Source organism: Globicephala melas, chromosome X (genome assembly GCF_963455315.2).
Source record: "Globicephala melas chromosome X, mGloMel1.2, whole genome shotgun sequence".
Lineage (NCBI taxonomy): Eukaryota > Metazoa > Chordata > Mammalia > Artiodactyla > Delphinidae > Globicephala > Globicephala melas.
In genome coordinates this window covers 55,466,230-55,492,130 of record NC_083335.1, presented here as the reverse complement: position 1 = coordinate 55,492,130, position 25,901 = coordinate 55,466,230, and the positions used below count along the sequence as shown (strand labels likewise).

General features: G+C 33.9%; 1 protein-coding gene across 1 annotated transcript in view; it reads left to right on the top strand.

The window, feature by feature from the left end:
- The window catches only part of DACH2 (dachshund family transcription factor 2), a 615,381-nt gene that overhangs the window by 131,803 nt on the left and 457,677 nt on the right, over nucleotides 1-25,901 (top strand). The window contains exon 2 of the mRNA XM_060292022.1: nucleotides 11,359-11,397. Coding sequence (XP_060148005.1) covers nucleotides 11,359-11,397 — 39 coding nt within the window. The remainder of the gene's footprint in view (nucleotides 1-11,358; nucleotides 11,398-25,901) is intronic.

Genomic DNA, 25,901 nt, shown 5'->3' with positions numbered 1-25,901 from the left:
TAGAGAAAGCCCTCGCACAGAAACAAAGACCCAACACAGCAAAAATAAATAAATAAATTAATAAACTCCTACCCCCAACATCTTCTTTAAAAAAAAAAACAATTGGCTAAAGTCTAAAAGTGATGAATTTTAACCAACATCTTTAAAATAAATTAAAACAAATTTAAGATGGTATAGTAAATAAAATAAAGAAGTTTAAAAGGAGGGTTGTTTTGAAAAAATATTCGTTAAGAGATATACCAATACAACATACGGATAACTTGGGGGAATTCATTTGCAAAGGAAAGAAAAGTCTTAATTCCTTGACATTCCCCCACTTCATTCTAATAATTGTTTCACGTGAAAGGAAAACATACACTTTCATGTTTTCTAAGACACTTAACCTCTCCTTTTTCTAGAGCCTGTGCAAACAGAAGTGCTTATAACTCCAACATGTTACCAACTTACTAAACTTTGAAAAGACAGTGACTCTGAAATAGTGTAGATTTGCCAGTTGCTAAATAGATGATTTTTCAGTACTATATTGTAGTTAGTCTTACATTTAATTGTGATAATACTTGTATTCTAGAAATCATAGTATTAGCTTAGGAGCAGTTCATCAGTATTCGGCAAAAATCCTTTGGTGAGATGGTATAGGCTTGAGACTTGGTGCTTAAATTCTAAGTTTTCTGGCACTTTTGGCTAGTTCAAATATAAGAAAATAAGGCCAGAATCTAGTATATGACACTGATCAATTTTCAACCCAAAGAAAAACTGGTTCTAGGAAAAAAACTATTTGTCAAGCAATTCAGATTGTTTGGAAGTTATTCCTATTTAATAACATAATATTTCCCTAATAAAGTTTTTCTAATAAGACATATATGTTTAGATTATACTTTAAGTATATCAAATAATCTAGGGTTTCAAAGTCAAATTTAACTGCTTTATTTGGAATCAGATTTTCTTGTTTTCTTTTTTTTTTTTGTAAAGGTAGTAATTAAAGAAGAAGTAATTGATTTGGGGCCTCATTTTTCCTTTGTTAAGGTGTTCTTGGTGCTTCAAATAGATTCCACAGAAAATTTTCTGTCTAATAATCATCCTGTTTACAACTGCATAACCTTTAAAAGTTTGCACTAAAATATGATATGGTCAGCATTAAAATATTTTGATCATGTAAAGGATCCTGTTGATATTGTTATGTGACAAGGTGGTGAGGTAAATTTCCCTATGTTGTGACAATGGGCCTTGCCTAACCACAACTTAATCCTAACATTTGAGAAGTTGTCAAAACTATATTATAACTGATTTTCAGAAGTCTTCTATGAAGACAGCTTGCTTCTACTTAATTGAAAATATACATGATTGCTTTCACTAGTCTTTTTTTTCCTTTTAGCAAGAGACCAAAATTGGAATTTTAATGATGACAGTTAATTATAAAATTATCTTTTCCCCTGAAAAATAGTTCAGAAAAATCATGTGGTCTAGTATTAAGATTTCATTTCTCTGGATGGACCATATACATGTTTATATGTAGGTTTACATTCTACACACATACTATGTTCAGCAGATGAAATGTTTGAACCACAATAGTATTTAAAGGATATAAAAGGCTATTTGATTAGCAGGCTATTGTTATTTACAAATGAATTTTGTCTCCTACAATTAAAAAAACATTTATCCTTGTGTTGCACATGGTTTTTATTTTACTTTTTGATGTTAGTACTCAAAGACTATTAAAATAGGACATTAGTTTCTTTCCTATTAAAAGCCTTTAACAAAAATGACGCTTTTAAAAGAAAGTCAAGACTTTGAACACCTTTGAGTTTTTCTCCCATTTCTAAATGCTCTGTAAATTGTGTGTGAAGAATTTAAGACCTGTATGCTTATATTGTGACATTGCTATTGATTTATAAAATTTTTTTGCTGCAGATTGTAATGGGTAAATGGCGAGTGTGAGGTAAGAAGGACATGCTATTTGTAAGCATGGCAAAAAATGTATTGTTTCCTACTAGGAATGCACCTTCAAAAATAACTGGGTGGTCTTTTATTGCCACTTGATGTGACTTTTAGGCGGAAGCAGTCACAGATGCAAAGACATTCTTAAGGATGTGATCACTATAAGACCAGGGGCCTTACAAGTAAGCAGAGTAAAAGACTAAAGATTTCATGTAGGATTGCTACATTGGTTAGAAGAAAAAAAGGGAAGACCTAGTTGCCCTGGAGAGATGAGGAGGCAGTCTGAAATCTCTTGGTTTTCAGTGTGAAGATTGCTACACTTTCTACATGTGGAAGAGAAAGAATGCAGTACTAAGGAGTCTTAAAAAGGGGTGACTATAGAGACACTAGGAGAAGCATGATGTGATGGGTGGAAAAGACCCACAACACATGCTGGGGAGTATTGAATCATTTCTATTAACAATGATTCATATTCATATAACTAACAGAAGGGTAGAGTCCTTTTCTTTCATTCATTCTTTTATTGTTCTTTTCTTTCATTCTTTTAAAATTTTGTTTGAATTGAGAGAGAGACAAAGTGTTAGGAAGAGTTACCTCCAACTACCTGTGACAGTATTGCTGATAAACTTTCAGAAAAAAGAAATGCATGGCTGGTGAAGTTTTATACTTAAGGGGGCATATTTTCTAACAGATGGAGTATACACATAGCTATGTATGAATAAAAAAGATGCTTATGCATTATTTGAGAAGACAGTTATGGGAGTAACCTCTAGTAATTTATAAAGTGAAAAGGGTAAATGTACAAAAGGACTAATACAGACAACTTCTGAAAAAGAGAGAAAAAACCCACTTAGTCACTTAAACAAAGAGAATAACCAAAAGAAAATATTAGGTAGTGAAATAGCTAACAGCCTTCATAGGTATTCATTTAGAGCTAATCATAACCCTTGGTGTGAATTTAGCTAAGAGATGTATATTTGAATAAGCTGCCTAGATATCCATATATTGGAAATTTTGTTTGAAGACTTATTGGTGGGCCTGTTTGATTGTGCTAAAATGTTAAAATTGACACCTAAAATACAAGACAGTATCAGAATATTGACTTTCACCAAGGAGAAATAATTATTTTAGTTTACTGGGATCAAGTGATAAAGGAAAAAACTTGTATTAAAAAAACCTGAGTGAGGGTCTTCCCTGGTGGCACAGTGGTTGAGAGTCCACCTGCCGATGCAGGGGACACGGGTTCGTGCCCCTGTCTGGGAAGATCCCACATGCTGCGGAGCGGCTGGGCCCGTGAGTCATGGCCGCTGAGCCTGCGCGTCCGGAGCCTGTGCTCCGCAACAGGAGAGGCCACAACAGTGAGAGGCCCGCGTACCACCCCACAAAAAAAAAAAAACCTGAGTGAGATGATACAGAACACTTTTGAGACAACAGAAAACTAACTCTAGAATGTGTGGAATAATACTTAGGGAAGGAAATTTCAGTTGGAGGAAATTTTCTGTAATTCATAATTCATGGCATTGCAACAAGATAAAAAGTATTAAAATCAGATAATATAAAAAATTCAAACTATGTTCATAAAGATTATAGTAGTATACATAAAAATCTGGGGAAAAATGAACATAATAAAGAAATAAAGATTAATTTTAATTTCCACTAAAAAGCAATATATCATTGCATCAAAGATTTGATATAAGACCTGGAAAAATGAGCTTGCTCTTGACATTTACATTTGAAATAAATACCATCACCTCAAATACTTTTTATCAAACATGTGTCTTCTAAAGACTTTAATCGTGTTTTATAATGTTAGAGCTGATTTTGTTATCAAGGAGGTGTTAAGTAGTTAGGTTTTGTTGTTCTCAAAGAATCACAGCATAGTGAGAGACACACATATGACTGAGTGCTATGACACAGGCAAGCACAAAGTGTTATGTGAGCAGAGGGGAAGGAACCATTGTTAGTTTATGTGTTTAAAAAATGCGAAAAAAAAAAGAGGCAACCAGGGTTAATGTTAAGATCAGCATATTATTTGACCTCATTTTACTATTAGAAAGGAATAGGGGAACTTATTCAGAGCAGAGGGACAGAAAGTTTCACAGCCCTTTTATTCTTTTTTTTTCTTTTTTTTTTTTTTTTGCGGTACGTGGACCTCTCACTGTTGCGGCCTCTCCCGTTGCGGAGCACAGGCTCCGGACGCGCAGGCTCAGCGGCCATGGCTCACGGGCCCAGCCGCTCCGCAGCATGTAGGATCTTCCCGGACGGGGCACGAACCCGTGTCCCCTGCATCGGCAGGTGGACTCTCAACCACTGTGCCACCAGGGAAGACCCTCACTCAGATTTTTTTAATACAAGTTTTTTCCTTTATCACTTGATCCCAATAAAATAAAATAATTATTTCTCCTTGGTGAAAGTCAATATTCTGATACTGTCTTGTATTTTAGGTGTCAATTTTAACATTTTAGCACAATCAAACAGGCCCACCAATAAGTCTTCAAACAAAATTTCCAATATATGGTTATCTAGGCAGCTTATTCAAATATACATCTCTTAGCTAAATTCACACCAAGGGTTATGATTAGCTCTAAATGAATACCTATGAAGGCTGTTAGCTATTTCACTACCTAATATTTTCTTTTGGTTATTCTCTTTGTTTAAGTGACTAAGTGGGTTTTTTCTCTCCTTTTCAGAAGTTGTCTGTATTAGTCCTTTTGTTGCCTGCATCGGCAGGTGGACTCTCAACCACTGCGCCACCAGGGAAGCCCTTCACAGCCCTTTTAAATGTTCGTTTTCACCACTTTGTCTTAGAGGCTTTGTGTACATGGTCTTATTTTTAGACACTACAAGGAGATATCCATTAGTTATGGTTCTTGCTTTTAGTTGTTTGCATTTTAAATGATAAAACCAGCAGATACTGATGGGGTTAGGTAATGTTGAATATATCAATAAATAGATGAAAATGTACATACTGTTATGTCTTTTCACTTTTATTGTAGGTGGAGGAAGTGGGATGGTAGACAGCAGTTAGTGGGAGTGGTGTGTTTTTCTCTGTAGCAAACTATGTCTTTCATTTTCTATGTTTCTAGGAATTTTCCAATGAGGAAGTCCCAGATAAAACTAACTGCCTAAAGGAGAAATGAAAATAACAGTGACTTCCTTGATGAATGACAGCTTATTTTTACCTGCATGCAGGGTTATAGGAAAGACCTAAAATTCTACAGGATAGATGATGAGATTGCAACATTCCTATAACCCCACTTAGAATGTTATGTTTAGTTCTGGTTACCATATTTTTAAAAAAGATGTAGCATTTGAAAAGAGGAGTTAGACTGACCTTAGAACTACCAGGTATTAACTGTGAAGACAGGATAGAACCCTGAATTTCTGTAACCTTTAAAGAGCAAAGGTTGAAGAAGATTTAATTGAAAATAAACTCACTTCAATATACGTATAGATAGAGATGTATAAATTTCAATCGAAGTGAAACTTGCTTCTGTACTTCTCAGGTTTTCAAGTCAGTTTTTCTGTAGCATGCAAACAGAGCAATGCTCTACTGATTTCCTTTGTGAAGTAAAATGTCTGAAGAATTTTCATTCAATACTTTTCTGAAACATAGAAAGGATATGACCCTTAGTTCAATACCACTGACAGATATTGCGATAACTATTTATGAATCAAGAAAAAGTATGTCTCAGGAGTGGCAACTAAGTTACAATAGCTACTAATTTCTCAGAGAAATTTTAATTTAATCTACCTGTATTTTAGTTAGGTTGTCGGCAACTCGGAAATCAGAGAACCATAGAGTATTTGAGCTATGATAGGCCGGAGAGGTCAATTTATCCAGCCCTGGTTTTACAAATAAGGATACTGGGATCTAGAAAAGGGAAGTCATTTGCTCGTGGTCACACATCCGGTTGCATCGTTGATACTAATACCCAAGTCTCCTTATGTCTTGTTCAGTGTTCTTTCTGTTGACACTATTGCTTACAGAATAGGTTGTTTGAAAATTCATTCATAACTTGGTTTCATAGAACTTGGAAAATCAATTTTCATGGAATCAGTCATAAGCTCAGAGTTCTCCTTTGTTCCATTCTATACTTTGTTTCTATGTTAATTTAAGCTTTAAGTCATATTAATGCTAGCTTTAGACTCTCTGTTGCACATGTCCATTCCTTTTTATTCTCATCTCTACCTGGTTATCTCATGCGGAGGACATTGCAGTAATCTTCTGCCTGATCTCACCTCCAGACACTCTTGTAGCAATTCATTCTGCCTATCCTGTCAGTTTCAACTTCCTAAAGCATTGTTATCCTCTTTCTTTGTTTTCCAAAACCTATCTATTCCTCTAGGCCCCAATCAAACGTCATCTCTTTCATAATGACTTCACTTACCACTCTAGGTATAAGTGATGGCTTCAACTAAATTCTTATAGCTATTAGTTTATACCACCATGCATTCAACTATCATTCATCTGATATTTTTAAATGCCTACTCTACACCAGGAAATCATGTGGCGTTTATCACTCACAGACTTTCAATGTAACAATTTGTGACTATGATATGTCTTTCGTTTCAGATCGTAATATTCTTGATATCAGGGATCATGCTTGAATATCTTTGTATTCTCCATAGCCTATAGCAAAGAGGCTTTTGTCCATAGTTGATGATCAGTAAGTATTTGTAGATAAATATTGAACTAAGAAAGTGCTATCATAGGGTAAGGAGATAAATGCAGCCTCTGTGGGATCAGTACGAAAAACCAATTATAAGTATGTTTGAAGAGCTTCCCTTAACGCTTAAAGAAGTTGGTTCTTTACATATCATGAAAGTGATCAAGCGAAAAAAGTATCAAGAAAAAGGGGTATTTCATTCATATTCAGATAGATAAATATTGTCAACAACAGGAAGTGGAAGAACACTGAATCAAATTAAAAACACTTCAGTCTCAGTTTCTACATATATAAAAGTGGGAAAGTGTTTCAAACCCACTTTTGCTCACAGAATAGTTTTACTCCTTTAGTTAATGATGAGAAAAATGCTCTGTTAACTGTAAAACTATGTAACAATAAGGTCTTATTATTTAACATGAGATTTTGGATACCAAAAGGAGCTACATCAAAAGGTAATCATTTGTAATGTTGAGTATCTGCCTCTGATGTCTTAATTGGTGAGGAACATGCTTTTTATTTTATTTTATCTTATCCTATTTTATCTTATCTTACTTAATGGTGATAGAGTGGTCCTTGTCAGAGATTAAATCAAGGGATGAATGTAAAGAATTTAACAGACTTTGAAATAAGTAATCTTCTTCATTCCCACTCCCACCTCTTAGTATTACTTTGAGAGCATGTCCAGGCCGAGATTCCTTTGCTCTGACCCTGCTTGATTGTCTTTATCTGTAGCTAGACTAAACCAGATAGGATTACCAGAATGATCAACTGGCAAATGAACTCATTTTGTTAGAAACAGCTTAGCTGAGTTCTGCTTACAGAACTGTTAGTGTTTCACATCGAATTTAAGCTTCACTAAACAAATAAGCCAAATGTTAGAAAAAATTAAGGTATAATTAAAATAAATTTTAGAATATTCTTTCTCTCTTGAATAACTTTATAATGACTCTATACTTTTCACCCATCAATAATTCAGAATATTTGATGCCATGAACTAAATTTGGGCTCATGATATTTCTGATCAACTTTACCTAATCAGTGAAAGTTCACTCATTCTAAAACACCCCAGCTATCCTTATATAAATTAAGCCCCATCATCAATGATGTAAATCAGTGTAGCATAGAAGAAATAGGTTCTTAAAATATATTTTATTAGAATAAGCTTTAAGACTCTGTACAGTGATGGATTTAAATGAGTAAATTGTCCCTTCACATAGCCAATGTTCAGTTCATTGACAAATTTTTACTGAGTGCCTAGTCTATGAACAAGAAACCTAAACTCATTCTTCAATGGAGATTGCATTTCAAAAGGAAAATAGATCTAAGACATGTAAATAAATAAAATATTTACACATTACTATAAATGTTATGAAGGAAACACCATCTTAATCAGCAATTAACAGTTGGAGGCTGCGACAAAGTTCTCTCCACAGGCAGCATACAATTTAGAAGTAGGACAATTTACTGTCATCTCAGTGTGTTATCAAACCATCAAAACCAAAGTTAACTAAAAGCCGATAAAGCAGTGTTTGCATCCAATGTCTCAGGGGCTTTAATGTACATCTACCATAAATGTTTGGTTTGGTTTCTAGAACATTTACTTAGTGTTTTATCTGAGCCATTCTGAACATACTATAGAAATACGTAATCATCAACCAGAAGACATGAAATATAACTAGGTAACAGGGTTTAAAAAGTCCCTTACAAAAGGCTGGCTAGAACGCCCATATGGATCAACAGACAAGATTCAAGGGGTCACTCATGGTGTCTTTAGCCAAACCTACAAACAAGGAGAAAAATTTCCAACAGAAATATTGTGAACAAATATGCCACAACAATAAATAATTTAAAATTTATGAAGGCTTTGAAGGATTTTAATGCTAAAATTTTATACAGTAGAAATGATTTCAGATAGTTTATCTAATAATTAAAGTTCATTTATGTGACTGATATTTACAATATATATGTATTGAAACCCCCTTCTTACAAACAAAAATTTTAAAATGCTGTAAGCTCATTTATCTTTACTATCAACCCATCCCGTATGTAATTTTCCCTTTTTTCTTTACTTTAGACTGTGTCTTTAAATCACACTGATATTTAAAGAGTCAAGCTCATGCACCAAAGTATTTCAGAAGAAACATATTTAGTACGACCAAGGTTTTTGTTATTCTCAAATAGTTCTAGGAAAAATAAATTCCTGAAAGGAGGAAAATAGTTTTATTTTTCAGGTTCTTGAATCGGAAGATCATGCCTTTAGAGACTTAAGTGATCAAGAGGTTGTTTGGATACCCTCTGGAAACTTAAATAAGCCTAAAATATCCAGGCCTCTTTCAGTTCCTTTTGCTTTTGAAATACATTCTTGTCAAAGAATTTCCAGGATCTCTAAAGAGATTAAACAGGTTTATAAAAGCTGCTGTAGAGCAAGAGTTGACATATAAAATGAATAAAATTATTAGTTAAGAGGGAGGGAAGCTCCCCAAAACCTCCAACACTGAAAATGCAAAAGTTAACATGATTTAATCATGTCTCCAGAAAGAAACTAAAAAAATTTTACCAACACGTATTTACTGGTCATTTATCCCCTACAGATGAAGTTAGGGGTAGGGGCAGGGCATTGCTTGACTTGTGTCCTATTTATTTATCATATTTGTTCCCAAATCAACATTTTGTTTATTGTATTGGGCAAGGAAAATACATTACATGACTAAAAGATATTATCTGTATGAGGAACAGCTAAAGCCTAATTTAGTAGTCCCCAAAGTATGGTCATATATGCCAGGTTAACAGGTGACTCCCATTTAAAAACCTGAGACATTTTTCCAGCTTTATCGAGGTAACTGGCAAATCAAATTTGTGTATTTTTGAGGTGTACAATCATTTTACATATATCAAGGCATAGGAAATGTTTTATTGATCTTTTGGAATTTTAAATATATGGTTACTATTCTGATTGAACAATACTGCTTCTGAACAAATTCAGAAATATAGAAGTTACATTTTATTTTGAATGTCAAAAATAAAATATATGTATTTAACATGTGGTCCCTAAAGTCCTAGAATTATAGCTAGTGTTAGGCAGTATTGTAAAATGCATTCTCACATTTGACAAGACAAATGAGAAATTTTCAAAAGTCAAGGTAAACTCCTAATTTTCTAAGAAATTTTAAGATCCTTAATAAAAGGACAGTTAACTCATGGATGTTTATATATTTATTGTATAATTCTAACAAGAATGTTTCAGTATTTGGTAATTTCAAAATCTATGCTTAAATAATCTATGAAGCTCAAGCTATAGAAGGCTTAAATTATTTTTTAACTTAGTATGATTATGTACATATGGTGACAGTCAAAAAAGTTCTGTTGTCTTCAGGAAATTTTATAGTTAAAAAAAGAGGATCTCTGGTAAAAGGGAAAAAGTCCTCCAATATAAAGCCCATTGGATTAAGGAAGTATGCATTATCATTGACTTGGTATGTATGAGTATATTCTACTTTAAGAAAATGTAATTTCAAAACAGGTTGTGTGAGTGAACTATAAAGCAAAATCAAATAGTTCTGACAATCAAGTGACAAAAACACAAGAGTAGGTGAAAAAATGCTCACCTTCCTTCACTGCCACCTCCTTTCCCCCGCAACCCCAGATACATGTTTGCATCTGTGGGTTTTTTAAAAAATGTTTCCATAGGCCTTTAAGCAGGGAAGCAGTTGCCTTTCTAAAACAAATAAACAAACAAACACCTGAAAGGAGTCTTTTAACAAAATGGCTATTAGAAGAAGAGATTATGAAGGGGGTGATGAACTAACCATACATATTTGTAGTGGACATTAGAAGGAAGTTCCTGTTTCTATACTACTAAGAAGTACAATAAGGCTCAAAATAGCCAAATTACACTACTTATAGTTTTTTTGTATCTTTTCATTTTAAATTTCATTGTTCTTTATTAAAGGGTTTAGGAACACCGGGAAATATTATACTACTGGAAAGAATGGTTGTTTTGTTAACTAAGATAATTATGTGGGCTTTTTATTGATCTCTTATGTATGTGTTTAACTTATTTTGTGCAGTTGTGTGTATGACTATGTATGTGTGTTTGTGTCTGAGTGTGTGTGTGCATGTGTAACCCTTTTGGGGAAGATGTAAGATAGTTCAGTATTGCTTCAGAAATCAGTATATAGTGAGCTGTGTGATTAATGGCTCCATATTTAGGAAATTAAGGCATAACATTGATATTGGCTTACTTTCATCATCCTGTTGGCCGAATAAAATGAGAAAAAAAACTAGAAGGGATTTTCTTTCCCTAAAAAGTGTTGGAATACTCAATGGGATGGGAAGGAAGGCTCTTGAAAGAAAGGGGAAAGACAAAATACTGCTGAATCTGTTTTTGGAACTGTTACGACCCAAGGCCATTTTCTTCAACAGAAATTTACAACCATATTTCCTTGCCTTCATGTATACAAAAGCCCTAAACTACATGACGTTTCACATTATTCTTTACTCAATGGGGATTAGACCAGAAATGTAATAACATTATTCATATATTTAAAACACTACCTAATAGCAATTCAGGCTTTCCTACCTTCTTTGTGCTCTTCCCTGCTGGTGTTTCATTGTGTGTAACCTATCTAAAATTTCTGAAGAATTTAAGATTTTTTGTGAAATATAATAAAGACTTGATTAATTGGAAGCTACTAACCAGAACTCTCAATTAACCAGTTTTATTTATTTATTTTTTGCTACACTCTCCTTTTAGAAGGAAGAGGCAAATGACAAGAAAACAAGCTGTTAACAGGTATTTATGTATTTATTTTTTAAAAATCAACTTCCTGGGAATGTCCTGGAGTCTGTACAGATTCAGCCCAACTTCAGTAATTTTATTCCCTGTACTATACTTACTAAGGTAGGAAAGTAGAGCCATTTAAAATTTTCAGCAGCAAATATTGAATCTTGCTTAATCTTTAGTTAATAATAAGAAAAATGAAATCCAAATAGCTAATTAGAACCTGTCTATCCATTTGAGGGTTCTAGTTAATTGGGGTCTTCACGGTTTCACTATTGCCAGTTAGTGATCATTCATATGTGTTAACTGGGAGTGAATCTCAGGAACGCATAGTTGGGAGATGACTTCCAGCCACAGAGAGCAACTCCTTCCCTGTGAACTAAAGCAGAAGCTGGAGAAAGGCTGCAAAGTTGATGGGGGTTGAGTAAGGGTCACTGACATAAAAATCATGACAACTATGTAAAATAATGGGAAAGTAATTCACCTGCCCCATGGCTCTGAAATGCTTAGGAAGGTACATTCACTTTTGCAGGGCAGCACAGGCTATTAAGTGTGCTACAGCAATAATGGCAAAAAAACCCCAAAAACCCAGGCCTTCTAATCTTCTGGAATTTTTCTAAGCATTAAGCACAGATATATATTGTAGGCATGCTACTAGTTCTAAAATATTTGAAATTATTTTTTCTCTAAAAATACATTTTAAAAATATTTGGAAGTCTAAGATTTATGCTTGAAACTTCCTAAAATATCTATGACAATTTCAGTTAAATTGCAATCAGAGACACCATACTGCTCCAGACTTCATACCTTTTAGGTTGTAATGGGAACAAAGAATGGGCAGTTAACTCAGAGGCGCAAGGGAGAAGGAGGGCAACCCATGATTCTAAAGTACAGTTTGATATTGACTGCCACACACCCTTCTCAGGTTAAATCACCCTATGGTGACTTTACCCCCTTCCTTCAGGGCTGCTCATGATGCATGTTTTATCTGTATTTTTCTACAAGAAAAATGTCATAGGGTTGTTAGAGAGATGGGGACCACACCATGTGATTTATCCTGGGTTTACAACATAGAAAATGAAAATCATCATGGTGGTATTTATAATATCTGGGGCATTTTCTGTACTAAATATTACTGTCAAATATCATGCACACTAAATAATACCCAAGTGACCTGAAGCAGTGGATGTGCCTCCTTAAGTGCTAAACTTATTTTTAAACTGTGACTTCAATGCTGATGGAGACTAGAACCCACTAGATTTCATTAATGAATGATTTTAACTGAAAAAGTTTAAGTGGATTGAGTTTTGAGATTAGGTTTGGGATATTGAAAGTAAGTGCTTTGATTTTATATGGATGCAATTGAATTCAGGCATTGAAATTGACTTTTTTTTAGTAAAATGATATGTAAATGAATGTCAACTTCTTGTTTTTAATTAAGCATAACAGTAGTTTATAACTGTATATATTTATTTCTAGATTAGTCAGAACACACATTACATATGCATATATATATATATATATATATATATAATGAGTTTTTACACTAACTGTAATCTGAGAAAAACTGTGAAATGTTTTTGAAAGTATGTGTGCTGACACTCAAATAAACTACAGGGAAACAGGAGAGTTGCAAACTCTAATGCCTACTGAGACAAGGGTGGTAGCATAAATGAAAGGCCATAAGCAATAGGGAGTGGTGGGGACTATGGTGACCTAGAGAGCATATATTCTTTCCAAAGATGGCAGCTATTACTCAGCTCAGCTGATTGCTACCAGGTGGGAATGCAGGCCCACTGTTGTTAAGATTTGACTTTTTAAGAGAAACTGCGAATCCAGATTTTTATATGAAATTCTCCAATTCTTAAATGTTGGTAACTAACTCAATAAAAAGCAACACTATGCAGGCAAAGCAAAACCCATCTGTGGTCTGGATCTAGCACATGGGCTATCAGTTTGTGACCTCTGCTTTAAACTGTAAGTCCTCTAGGTACTGCGGTTTAGAAAATCACAGTATGTTATAAATGCACACAAAGATCTTGATGATGGAAAATTCAAGTAAAGTAAATAAATAATAAGTGGACTGCTTGTAAATAATTCTCCTGATACTCAAAATGGTGGTTATGCATGCACCTTGTGATTTTTTTCTTACTACATGGAAATAGCCAAGATATTTTTCCCTTAATGTGGTTTGAAAACTAAGATAAAATTATGAATTTTTCATTTTCATATTTATCAGTGCAATGCAGTACGAAAGATAATTTCTTCTATGTCCAAAAGAGAATATTTAAGTTAGGCTCTGTCATATAACATAATTAAGGCTACTACTTAAATCCCAATTTATGGTGCTTTAATAGGAAGAAAGCCATGTATATAACATGTGTTGTTTTATTTTAAATTGGCTTGCCTTTAAACAAATTCCCTATTTTATCTGGTGAAATTCCTTTGTTTTTACGAATGATTAAAGTAAGAAATAAAAGAAATGTAAGTAGTTAGCACAACAAAACTTCATTTGAACTTTTGATAGGCATTGGCAAAGATAAAACAAAAGCTGGTCATCTGAGATTTTATTGAGGTAACTGTTTGACTGATCTGAGACTTTGCTTGTTTGTCTGTCCTGCCCTGGACCTTAGCACATAATCCCACTGTGCTACAGTGCTTTTGACATCTGTATGCCCCTTTCATCACTGGCAATCCAAAAGAATATTTGTCTAAAAAGGAAACAATTAAATTCCAACCTCTCTAGCAAAAAAAAAGTAAACCAGAAAAAAAAAAAACACTGCTAAACCTGCTTTAATGACCCCCATGATCTGTACCACAAATCCTTAGTTAGGATGGTAAGTTAATATTGTCATTTTTGTTGAGAAACGTTTATCAGAGGACTTAAGAAAAAGAGAAAAGTAAAAATGAAAGAGAAAGAAAAGAATTCACAATCTCAAATCCTAAATTAACTAAAAAAAACCCACCCCTCATTTGTTGACATACTATTCTACTTGTAGATTTAACACAAAAAACATATGAAAGATGATAAATTGTTGGACAACTGGTCAACACATATGACAATGTGCAAAATAGCTGATGTTTTACTTAAATAAAATTTGGATGGACAGTGCTACCCTTTCTAGATCATCAGATAGTTTTGACCACAGGTAATCTTTTGTGTGATAGGGATGAACTACGTTTAAATGTATTAATTAATTAAAACCATTCCCTAAAAACTCTAACAAGTGGAGATTCTTAGTTAATTGGCTAGTCCTGAAAGATACAGAATCTAAGAAATAAGTGACTTTTTGACCAATGTAGACATATAAATAAGGTTTTTCAGGATAAATTTTGATGAACTAGTACTTTTTATAATATCTAACATTTTTTGAACATGATATCCCTGGTGTTTTCCATGTGTTAGTTCATTTAATCATCATAACAGCCCTATAAGGCAGGTGCTATTATTGTGATTCTTGTTTTATGGATGATGACATTGAGGTACAGAGAAAGTTAAGTGATTTATCTAAGGCCACACAGCCTACAAATACCAGAGCCAGCATTTGAATCAAGGCCATTTGAGTTCAAAGCTCATATACTTTGGATTAACATGTTTTATAACCTGACAACTGGAATCAGACTAATTACCAAAACACGTAATTTCATTATATTTTTATATATACATATACATTATATGTATATGTATATATATACTTTTTCTGACTTATCAAAAATGACATTTCTATTCTGAAATCAATTTTGGTAACATCACTTTGGTAGTGTGTAAAGTTAGCAACATTAATTATAAAATAGTTCAAATAGAAAGAGCAGGAAATAATGAGAGATACCTGTGGACCAATAATCAGGTCTACATTCTGCTACATTTGATTCAGAGCTCAATTGAAAAAATTACAGATACAGATGTTTCTGTAAAGCATTAGTGATATGAGTAACACTAATATTCTTTCTATTATACTTCACTCTTCATTGGAAGTAACCACTACTTTAAAATTGGTGTGTATCATTGCTATGTTTTTAAATTTTATGTGTATTTATACGTAAATAATATGCAGCATTGATTTTTGTGTTTTTAAAATGTACCTAAGTGGTTTGGTATTATAGTATCATTTTGTAATTGTTTTTGCATTATGTTTTTGAGATTTATCTGCGCTGATACATGTAGTTCTAGTTCATTTTTAAAAATTGTCCACTATACTCTTTCATTCTATGAGTATACCACAGTTTGATTATTTTTTACTGTACTGATGAACACTTAGGTTGTTTCTAATTTTTGTTGTAATGGGAATCATGTTTTCTTGTGCCCCTGTGGGAAAATTTCTCTGGTGTATAAGCCAGAAGTGAAATTGTTGAGCTGTGGGCTATGCACATCTTCAACTTAATAGTTACTGCCAAATTGCTCTCTAAAGCTGTTCTGATTTACCCTCCCACTAGCATTTTATGAGAGCTCCTATTTCCCAAGATTCTTGCAAATGTAGTAGGTATTTTTAACAAAAATTTCTTTGAAGAAAAAATAATTCTTTTTCATTGATTCTCTTTCATGATTATACACTACAGACGAAACGTTGATTCTGATCACAGTGTACATGACGATGTTTACTGATACTATATATTTGTGTCATTATTTTTCATTTAAAACAATATGCAGTTCAGATAAGCATAAGGATACTATGTAAAATTTGTAAAGTTTTTTCCAGGTTTCAAAGCACTTTCCCATAAAGCCTCATTTGATGAGGTATTGTGGTATAGCAGGAAGAGCTCTGGAGAACGAGTCAGAAGTTCATGGCCTGAAAACAACCCTGCAAATCACTCTGACTTGGGACCTCAGTTGCTGCATCTGTAAAATTAGGATGTTGGACTAAGCTATCTCTTAGAGACATACTATAACCTTTGATCTATGATACATATTGCCCCCTTTCCTTGAAGCTGTAATTTACTTATTGTGCATAAAACATAAAGACAAAATTGAATTTTATCAATTTGTGAAACTGTTGTAACACCCTCTCACTTAGTTAAGATCATGAGTTTATCCTGTTTATCTTTGTGTTTCTCTTAATTCAAGGACAATTGGGGGTGGGGGTGGGAAAGAAGATGGGAGCAGGAGCTCAGCATTATAAGGACTAGTCAGTGGCAACACACCATCTTGAATTAATCTTCAATGTTCCACACTCTGAAACATTACATTGCAAATGCTGAAAATACAATGAAAGTTCAAGCACTATTTTTTTGTGGCTTTGTGTTTCTTTTCAAGCTCTTTTTATGCATTTCAGATTCAGAGAAAAGAATATTCAGTATTTTCATCTCACTTAAGATTTGATTCTAACAGTGCTTTTTTGGTGCTGCACATAGCTACTTAAAGTAGAGGGAGGACTCAGGTTGACTGTTCTGTATTTCTTTTTGGATGGGGGAGGATAAGTAATTGATTTTGTGTTTGGAGAGACTTTTCATTAGAAAGATCTGGATCTTTAACCTGAGGCTTAACAAAGAGCTTTCAGGCTTTCTTAGATTCTATGTGTACTGGAAAGAACACTCAGTTAGAAACCTATCTAATATTGTAAGAGATTAAAGTATAAAAGGGAGAGAGTCGAAACTGATTTTATTTAACCTCCCAGAATTGAAAATATACCACACTCACAAACACTCACACATTCACACACACAAGTATATCCTATCTCAAGCACAGAATACCTATTATTTTCAATGACTTTTAAAAAGGAAACTCTGTTTATCTATGAGAATATTGAACATAGTTATGTTTTTAGTGAAGCTTCTACTTATGGAAGGTAGCAACTCTGGCAAGCAGAGTCTAAATCAGTTAATCTCTGATGATGAAGACATTTTTGGGGGCCTCTCTTTTTTTCTGAATAGTCCTGGGAAAAAATGTTTGACTATGGCCTTCCTAGGAAGTGAGTTGACCTCCTACAGAGATTGAACATCAGATATTACAAGAAAACTGTGGTTCACACACTTTGTTCAGATGATCTCCAGATTAATACAATTCACGTGTATCCCTCATTGTCCAAATGTGACACTAAGCCTAGAGAATCCCACATAAGTTGCTTTTGAGTGTTTTTACCCACTTTGACGTATTTGTGAACTGACTGTGGGGCCCATATCTAAGAACTTCCATTCCTATTTTTGCTAATTGGCATCTTGCTTTACAGTTTAAGCATACTCTGAAAACCATTATTTTGCTCATTGTGTTACTTCCACTAGTTCAATGAAGAGGAACTTGTGCCAAGTTAATCTAGACTATTTTTGCCCTGATCTTACTTATCCTTTGTGGGGATTTAATCAGGTTATCTAACTTCTTCAATAAGCACTAAATAAATCACTCAAAACACAAGATATTCCAAAGTCTTTCAGCTAGTTTCTGTAGGTCAGAGCATTTTTAAGACAGCACATCTTGGATATAATCACAAAGTAGCTGATAAGACTGTTGGGAAATTACTACTCTACTTTTAAAAAGAATAAAAATCATGGTTCTGAGTATTTATTAAAAAACAGGAAAGGAGGAAATGTAAGCATTGCTGTTTTGCCTTTTCATCTGCATTTCTAAAAAGTATTATTTGCAGTTGAGATATTAACAATCTTTTTTTTACAAAACTGTTTGCTGTTTTTCTATGTACTACTCCTTATTGAGTGCAGACGCTTTTGTTAGCTTGAACGAATCCTTGGCAAACAACATTTATGTTTTATCCACAAAACATCAAAATCATGGACACTGTTGTCTTTACCACTGTCTCCAAGAATACCCAGGTGCTTTGCCACTGATGGCATTTAGATAATAATACTATAATATTAATATGGAAAGATTCCTTTTTGCTTTTATTGAAAACCCAGTTTGAACCTTGAGCAAGTCATTTACATGATGTTTCCTTGGGATTACCTACATTCTTGTCCACTCTGACCTTGTAATTTTGCTCACAGTTGGAAATGTAATGCAGAGTGACTAAGATAATGTTGTTTACACGCACTTTAAGTGAAGTGACATTATAGTCAAGCAAGTGTCACATCACCCAAAGTGAAGGAAGACTTAATTACCATAATCCCGTGAGTACTAAAATTTCTTGGCTATGTGTAGCATAATAATGCAATGTTCTGCATGTTCCATTTAATAATGTGAAGGTGCAATACATTAGGTTTCAGGTTGTGTGTCTCTTTAATATAAAGGAAAAGAAAGTGAATTATAGAAGGAAAACGGCCTTTTGTAAGTAGGATACTTGTCTGAATGTTCAGGTGAAGTTGATCCTTTCTTTGAAACTTAGAAGAGTTGCCTAGTGATGTGAAAATAAAGGGACTGCTAAAATATCCATAAATCTAGACACCAGTGAGTAGAGTGACAGACCATGAATTTCTCTGGAGGGTGCAGGGTAGATTTAACTAAATGACTGAGACAGGATAAAGAGGAAAGGTTGATAACCACCTATTATTGTGCAATGGGGAACATATCATTAATTTACAAAGAGAGTGGTGACATTTTTTAAAAATTGTATAGCCCTATTCTTAAAAGTTTGTCAGTGTAACTAATTAGTTGCTAAAATGGAGTTGATTCTAAGACCCAGTATGAATGCATTTGAAAAGACAGTGCATTGTCCCTAAATTGGGAGGGTTTGTAATACATCTTGATGAATGCTACAAAATAATGTTCAGAAATGGGACTATTATGCCAAAATGGCCGTTCTTTGGTTTGTAATCCTTGAAGGAGTTATGTTCCATGGCAACGTGCTCAACAGTCCTGCATACATGTGAAGTGCCTTAAAGACGTGTCCTGCTTTCTGTTTTTGATAACACCGAGTTTTCAATACAAAGAATAAACTTACTCAAAGCGTTCAACTCCTCCCAGCATATTAGGACTACAAAGATCTGCTGTTACTTGGGATTATTATTGGGAATTTTTGTTTTTTAACTAATTGTAATGTTCAAAAGGGGGCAAGTACAAAATGATTCAGCCACAAAATGTAAAACATTATTTTAATAAATCCATTAGAAAACTAAGATGTAAAAACTGTATGTAGCTCAATCAACAGATTCATGTAAGTTGGTGTCTCATAAATCATGATATAAACTGATATATCATCTGATATATAGCGTTCTAGACTTTTAAAAAAATATTTAAAAGATATTAAAACATATAAAATATTGAAGCCTATTAATAATAGCAGTTGTGCTTTGATTTATTGCAATTAGAAGAGTTTAAAGCATTTTAAACTGATTTATCGTTACCAAATATTCTCCCTGTGACAATATTTTAATTTAAATATATAAACAAAGTTATTCTTTGATTTTTATTTGATGAAAATCAAATAACTTGGATGTTTTCATTTAAAATGGCTAATTCTAACCAAATAGTATATTTCTACAATACAATTAGTCAGTAGAGCTGTATGCTTATACTGCTTTAAAATGAAATTAGCCTAAATAACAAATATAGCTATTTTATATTCTTTATGCTGCAAAAGTTTTACAAATACCCATTAAATCACATATTGATGTATCTAACATATTACGTATAAAGAAGTTAGTAGTTTTTATTTTTTAATCATGGATTACTTTAGGCAATAAAGCACCCACTGTATTCAGAACATTATATGAAGGGATTTGGGACATCTGTCTGAGGCAGCCCATTAAAAAATTGTATATACATATTTTACTTTTTGGTTGCATTAACTCAAATTGTGCTTTCCTTAATTCGTTTGTCCAGCTCTTCCTCTTCAAAAATCACTGCTTGTGATTTTTGGGACTAAGTTGGACTCCTATTCATGTAGAGATAAAGCAGTTTTTAATTAAGTTGGGCTTGGCACAAAAATGGTTAGAGGCAATGGTTTTTTTTTTATTTTTAATGAAGTTTTTGTTTTAGAACAGTTTTAGATTTACAGAAAAATTGAAAAGGTAGAGAGACTTCCCATGCACCCTGTGTCCAGTTTCCTAATTGTTGTTAATATTTTACAATTAATGAATCATTTGTCACAATTAATGAACCAATATTGACACACTATTGTTAAAGTTTATAGTTTATTCAGACTTCTTCAGTTTTTCCCTAATGTCCTTTTTCTATTCCAGGATATAGGATACCACCTCATATTTAGTCATCATGTCTCCCTAGACTCCTCTTGGCTTATGACAGTTTCCTAGACTTTCCTTGTTTTGGATGACCTTAACAGTTTTGAGGAGACAGGTCAGGTATTTGTAAAATGCCCCTCAATTGGAGTTTGCCTGGTGTTCTTCTCATTGTTAAACTAAGTTTTTGGAAGGAAGACCACAGAGGTAATATTCCATTTTCAACACATCATATCAAAGGTACATGCTATCATTATGACTTATCATTGTTGAGGTTGACTTGATCACCTGGTTCCTGTAGTGTTTGTTAGGTTTCTCCACTGTAAAGTTACTTTTTTCCTTTTCCTTGACTGTACTTTTTGGAAGTTTTTGGAAGGAAGTCACTATGTGCAGCCCATAGTTAAAGAGTGGGGAGCTAGTTATGCTTCACATTCTTAAAGGCAGAGTATTTGCAGAAATTATTTGGAATTCTTCTGCAAGGGAGATTTATCTCTTCTTAATATTTATTCATTCATTTTTTTCACTATGGTCGTATAAGTATTTAATTTATATTTTAGATTATAATCCAATGCTACGTTATTCATTTTATTGTTTAAATTTTTCTAGCTTTGGCCATTGGGCACTCTTTCAGTTGGCCGCTGGGTACCTTCTACATGCCCCTATCATTGTAAAGTTTTTTGAGCCCTTCTTTACTTTCTAGCACTACAAGATACTCCAGGCTCATTTTGTAGATTTACTGCTCTAGTCCTAGAATCAGCCATTAAGGGAAAGTTTGTTTAGAGGAAGATTTGATCTTCTCAATCTTGAGCAAGTATTGGAGGTGGCTAAAAAAAAGGGTCAGGGGGACTCTCTCAGTTCCATTTTCTTGTTGGTACCCTAAATTTTCCATCATCCTGATAATGCACATAGGCCTCATTGTCTCATCACATATATCTCCTCATTTCTTTCATAATATCTAATGTTATCATATCATATCTTCTAGATATCATAGTCTTCTACAGTCACACACATTCATGGTCATGCATAGATTTAGAAATGTACTGTGCAACTCTCCAACATACATGTCCTTTCTGCAAAACACCGCCCGCACCCTGCATCCAGTATACTAAGTTTATCATCAGTTCCTGAGTCACTGTGGATTCTTTTTTTTTTCTTCAGAGAGGGTTTGAGGTCAAATAAGTTTGGGAAATATGGGGTTCAGTAAAAATAAACAAGTTTGTTTATCACAGGTCTTCTTCAGGGTTTATACTTTGTTAATTTGCTCTATGAATGTATAAGATGTAATAATACACGATTTCTCAGTCTTTTTTTTTTTTTTTTTTTGTGGTACGCGGGCCTCTCACTGTTGTGGCCTCTCCTGTTGCAGAGCACAGGCTCCGGATGCGCAGGCTCAGTGGCCATGGCTCACGGGCTCAGCCGCTCCGCGGCATGTGGGATCTTCCCGGACCGGGGCACGAACCCGTGTCCCCTGCATCGGCAGGCGGACTCTCAACCACTGCACCACCAGGGAAACCCTCTCAGTCTTTTTTGATTAAAAGAACCTTTTTGTTTAGAGAACTAGTGTTCCATGAAGTACAATTTTGGAAATACTGCTATAGTGGTAAGTGTCCTGAGTTTGTAGTCAGAGATCTTGTGTTTAATCCCTCACCAGTAACAGCTAGCTCTCTGATCACAAGAAAATCAGTTAACATCTCTAAGTCTTTGTTTTCTTATCGATCAGATGGACCTATGGATGTCTCTCACAAGATTGTTGTGAAGGGCAAAAATGAGCAAAATATGCAAGAATTTTTTGGAAAAGCTAAAATGTTTTGGAAATTTAATAACCACTGTGAAGGTGGGGACTGTGCCTTTGTTTTGCTGACCACTGTTATCTCCAGTATCCAACATATTTTCCTGACATTTAGTCTTCAGTATCCAATAAATATTTATTGAGCAATTGAATATTACTATCACTTACATTATTTTCTATTTTTCTCCTAGCGCTGTATAGCAGCCTATGACATTTTATAAATTGTTTCTGAAATTAGGAGTCTATGTTAAAAAAAATAACAGAATGCAGGCACAGTTGAAGTGGCTATATGCATGAAAAAAAAACTTTTGATTGCAGCCTTTGTTTTACTGAGCATGTGTTCCCAGCCAATGACTGGCTGCATTCAGATTAGTTTTCATTGCTTCAAGCTGACCAGATTTCCTTTTGAAATAAGGGCACTGGAGCTTTCACCTCGACACTGTGGTGATGTAAAATTCCTGCTGCAGATTCACTGAGCTGGTGCTAGAACAGGAGCACCTGTGAGCACAAGCTGTCAGAAGGCCCTCTGAACCCTAGAGTGTTGAGGTTACAGCTGCTGGGTTGAGAAGCAATTGGAAGCGCTTTGTCACTCCTTCTTGTGCAACCGCAGGAAACCCACTAAAGGCTTTTTAATTTCTTTGGATGTATAATCTGTGTTGATTAACAGGAGTTATTGGGTGGAGCTGTGCTGCGGGTGGCAGGGCAGGCCCTGTTAAGCAACATATTTTGGTAAGGATAGTAGTGTCCAGATAGTAACAGAAACAGGGACCTCACATCATCTGTTTTGCCTAATCCCCCACAAAACAGCATATTCTATAAGTATTCTCAGAGGCAAACATTTTAGATTCCAGCTTCTCTTTTTAGGGAATCAACTGGAGCATGTTTATTATATTTGATTTTGAAAAATTGTCAGCCTCCCTAGAAATGCTAGGTGATTATTTGAAGTGTAGGAAGAACACATTTAGCTTTGGAAATTGTAAAAGTATTTTAATCAAGTTCTAGGTTTGTTGGTAAGTTAGTGAGACAATAGACAAGATCAATGCAGGGGTTTTTCCTTTCTTACTATTTAAATCAAAATGACACATACTAGCAAAGCTTTGTTCATCATGTAGTTCATGAATGCTGGAAAATAAAAAAGATTTAGTTAAAAAAAGCCTCTGTATAGGATAATGGTATCCTATCCTTTTCACAAGTGTTGGTCAGACATGGAAATTCCACAAAGATAGTTTAACAATTTGTAGAATTGTTTACACTCTGAAATAGTTAGAAATATCCCCCATGCCTCCTTCCCCATCAAAAGATGAAGTATATACTTTAATTTAAAGCTTCTATAAAATATGTGTGTGGGTGGAGAAGCGAGGGCTTAATATTAGATTATACAGTACTATGACTGTATTGCCTGATGGATGTATTATTTTTCTCTGAATCTACCTTCACTAAATTATTCATTGCAGATTTTAACCAAATTTATTAGTTCTTTATTTAATTGAATAGATTGTGGGACAAGAGATTCTTTCACATGTGCTCTTGAAAAATTTGCAACTTTTATGTAAAATAGAACCATCTTCTTTAAAATAAGCATTTACAGGAAGGGGTTTTAAGCAAACATTTAAACCTTAATGCAGAAATTACATTCCGGAATCTTTCCTTGCACTTTGAAAATTCACCAAGTTTTTTGAATTTATGGCAGCATAGCTAAATTCCAGCAACTGCAAAAATAATTAGTAAAATTAAGTTGAAAATTTTGTAAACAAGTAAAGTAATTATTCATTCTGTACCATACTACCAATGTGAGAGGACATGTTAAATGATAAATTAGGCATGAACTGTTTTAATCTGTAAACTGAACATGTTAGCAAACGGCTTGCGTTTGTAATTAGTATTTACGGCCACAGGAGAGTGCCTCTTTTAAAACAGTGACAGGAAATTGATCAGTTTAGGTTGTCATAGCAGCCAAAATAGTTCCATTGCTTCTGTTAGGTTTAGCCTATTATGCTATATGCCCATGTTTAGAAATACGTTTATGAACTATAAAGATAAACTACTCAATAATGCAAAAGAGGTTGGGATGCCAAAATGCCAAACTGACAAAAGTCTGAATGAATGCTTGAACACTTCATAACAAGCTTAAGTGTTCTATGGTTGTCATGACATTTCTTTTACAAAGCAAGTGATGTCTGGAAAAAAATCTTAAAACTAGATGAAAATGCAAATCCCTTTATGACAGTATGTGGCTGTCACATTTATAATAACAGACAATAATTGATGATTTATGAGATGACACCATGGCAACAAAGTCTTTCATCATTGGCACCCCTAGGTTACTTTTATATTAGGGGCTTGCGGGTGCCTGTGAAAAGTTTCCAACATGACATACAAGAAAGTCTACTCTTATCTTAATCCATTAGATCTCATTTAATGCAGGGTGGAAATATGGTAGAGATTTTCAAATCATCTGACAAAGTGAAAGCTGGCAATGTCTTTGGTAAAAAAAAAACTGTTAAACTAGTAAGCACGTTCAGTAGCTGAAAATGAGCAGATTTGTTTCTGTCACTTAACGTTTCAAAGAAAATCTGTAATGCTGCTCTTAAGTGTGAGTGCAAGCTGTTAGGTTGTTTAAAGTTATGGTATCTGATAATATCCTTACATAGGGAGGTGGGAGAAGGAAAAAGGGGGTGCAGTGTGCATTGAACTTGCTTGAACTCAGAAGAAAGATGATTTTTTAATTTGATTTTAATGTTGAGGTCTTTCTAAAAGTGGAATAAATGTATACTTGCATATTCTAGGTTGATTTTAATGTGTGTGGTAGGCTGAGGAATAACATATTGCCATTATTTAAAGAGGATCATCTATCAGTTTTTCTGTTGTAGGTGATTTAAAATATTGGAAATATAATGAACCTTCTGCCTTGGTTTTACTGTCAATTTATCAAAAATGAAATTATTCGATATTTGGACCTCTAGAAAGTTTCCTGGATTTTTCTGCCACCTATTTGATCAAAACAAAGGGCTAAATCAGATAATCATTTTGAGATCCTTTCAGTGGAGTTAGTCTATGATTTATAAGGAGCTGTAGAAACATCAAAAATCAGAGATATTGAATGTAAAATACTGAAACTATCTGACTTTAAATAACAGAAATATAACATAAGCATGCATATCAAAGTTAACCTAGCTTTTATACATGAGGCTTTAAAAAATATGGATGTAAGGAATTTTCCAAACACTTACTTCTTATCTAATTTAAACCTTTCTAAGGATAAAAATACTTATTTCATTCAGAGGATCAGATAAGCCAATTATATAAAGTAGGATCTCTGGTATCTTTTCATTAATACCTTTTATTTGTACATTTCCTACAAGGCTATGGTAGGAATATAAAATCCTTAATTAACTCTGACTATTCTCAGAGCTAGTAATTTTGCTCCTAATTAATAGTTAAGAAGATGGAGTTTACCATTCAATGTCATAATGATTTACCTCAGTTTATATAAGAAAATAAGGTAATTTTGATTGCAAATCTTCTAGATGATGGAGAAATCACACAAGAGGACATGATTTTTATTTTAAAATGACAGTTGGTCTTGGCTCAAGATTTTACTCAGTGATCTGGAATATATATAAGATGCAGAACGCATTGTCTCTATTTCCTAGGAGTTTATAATTTA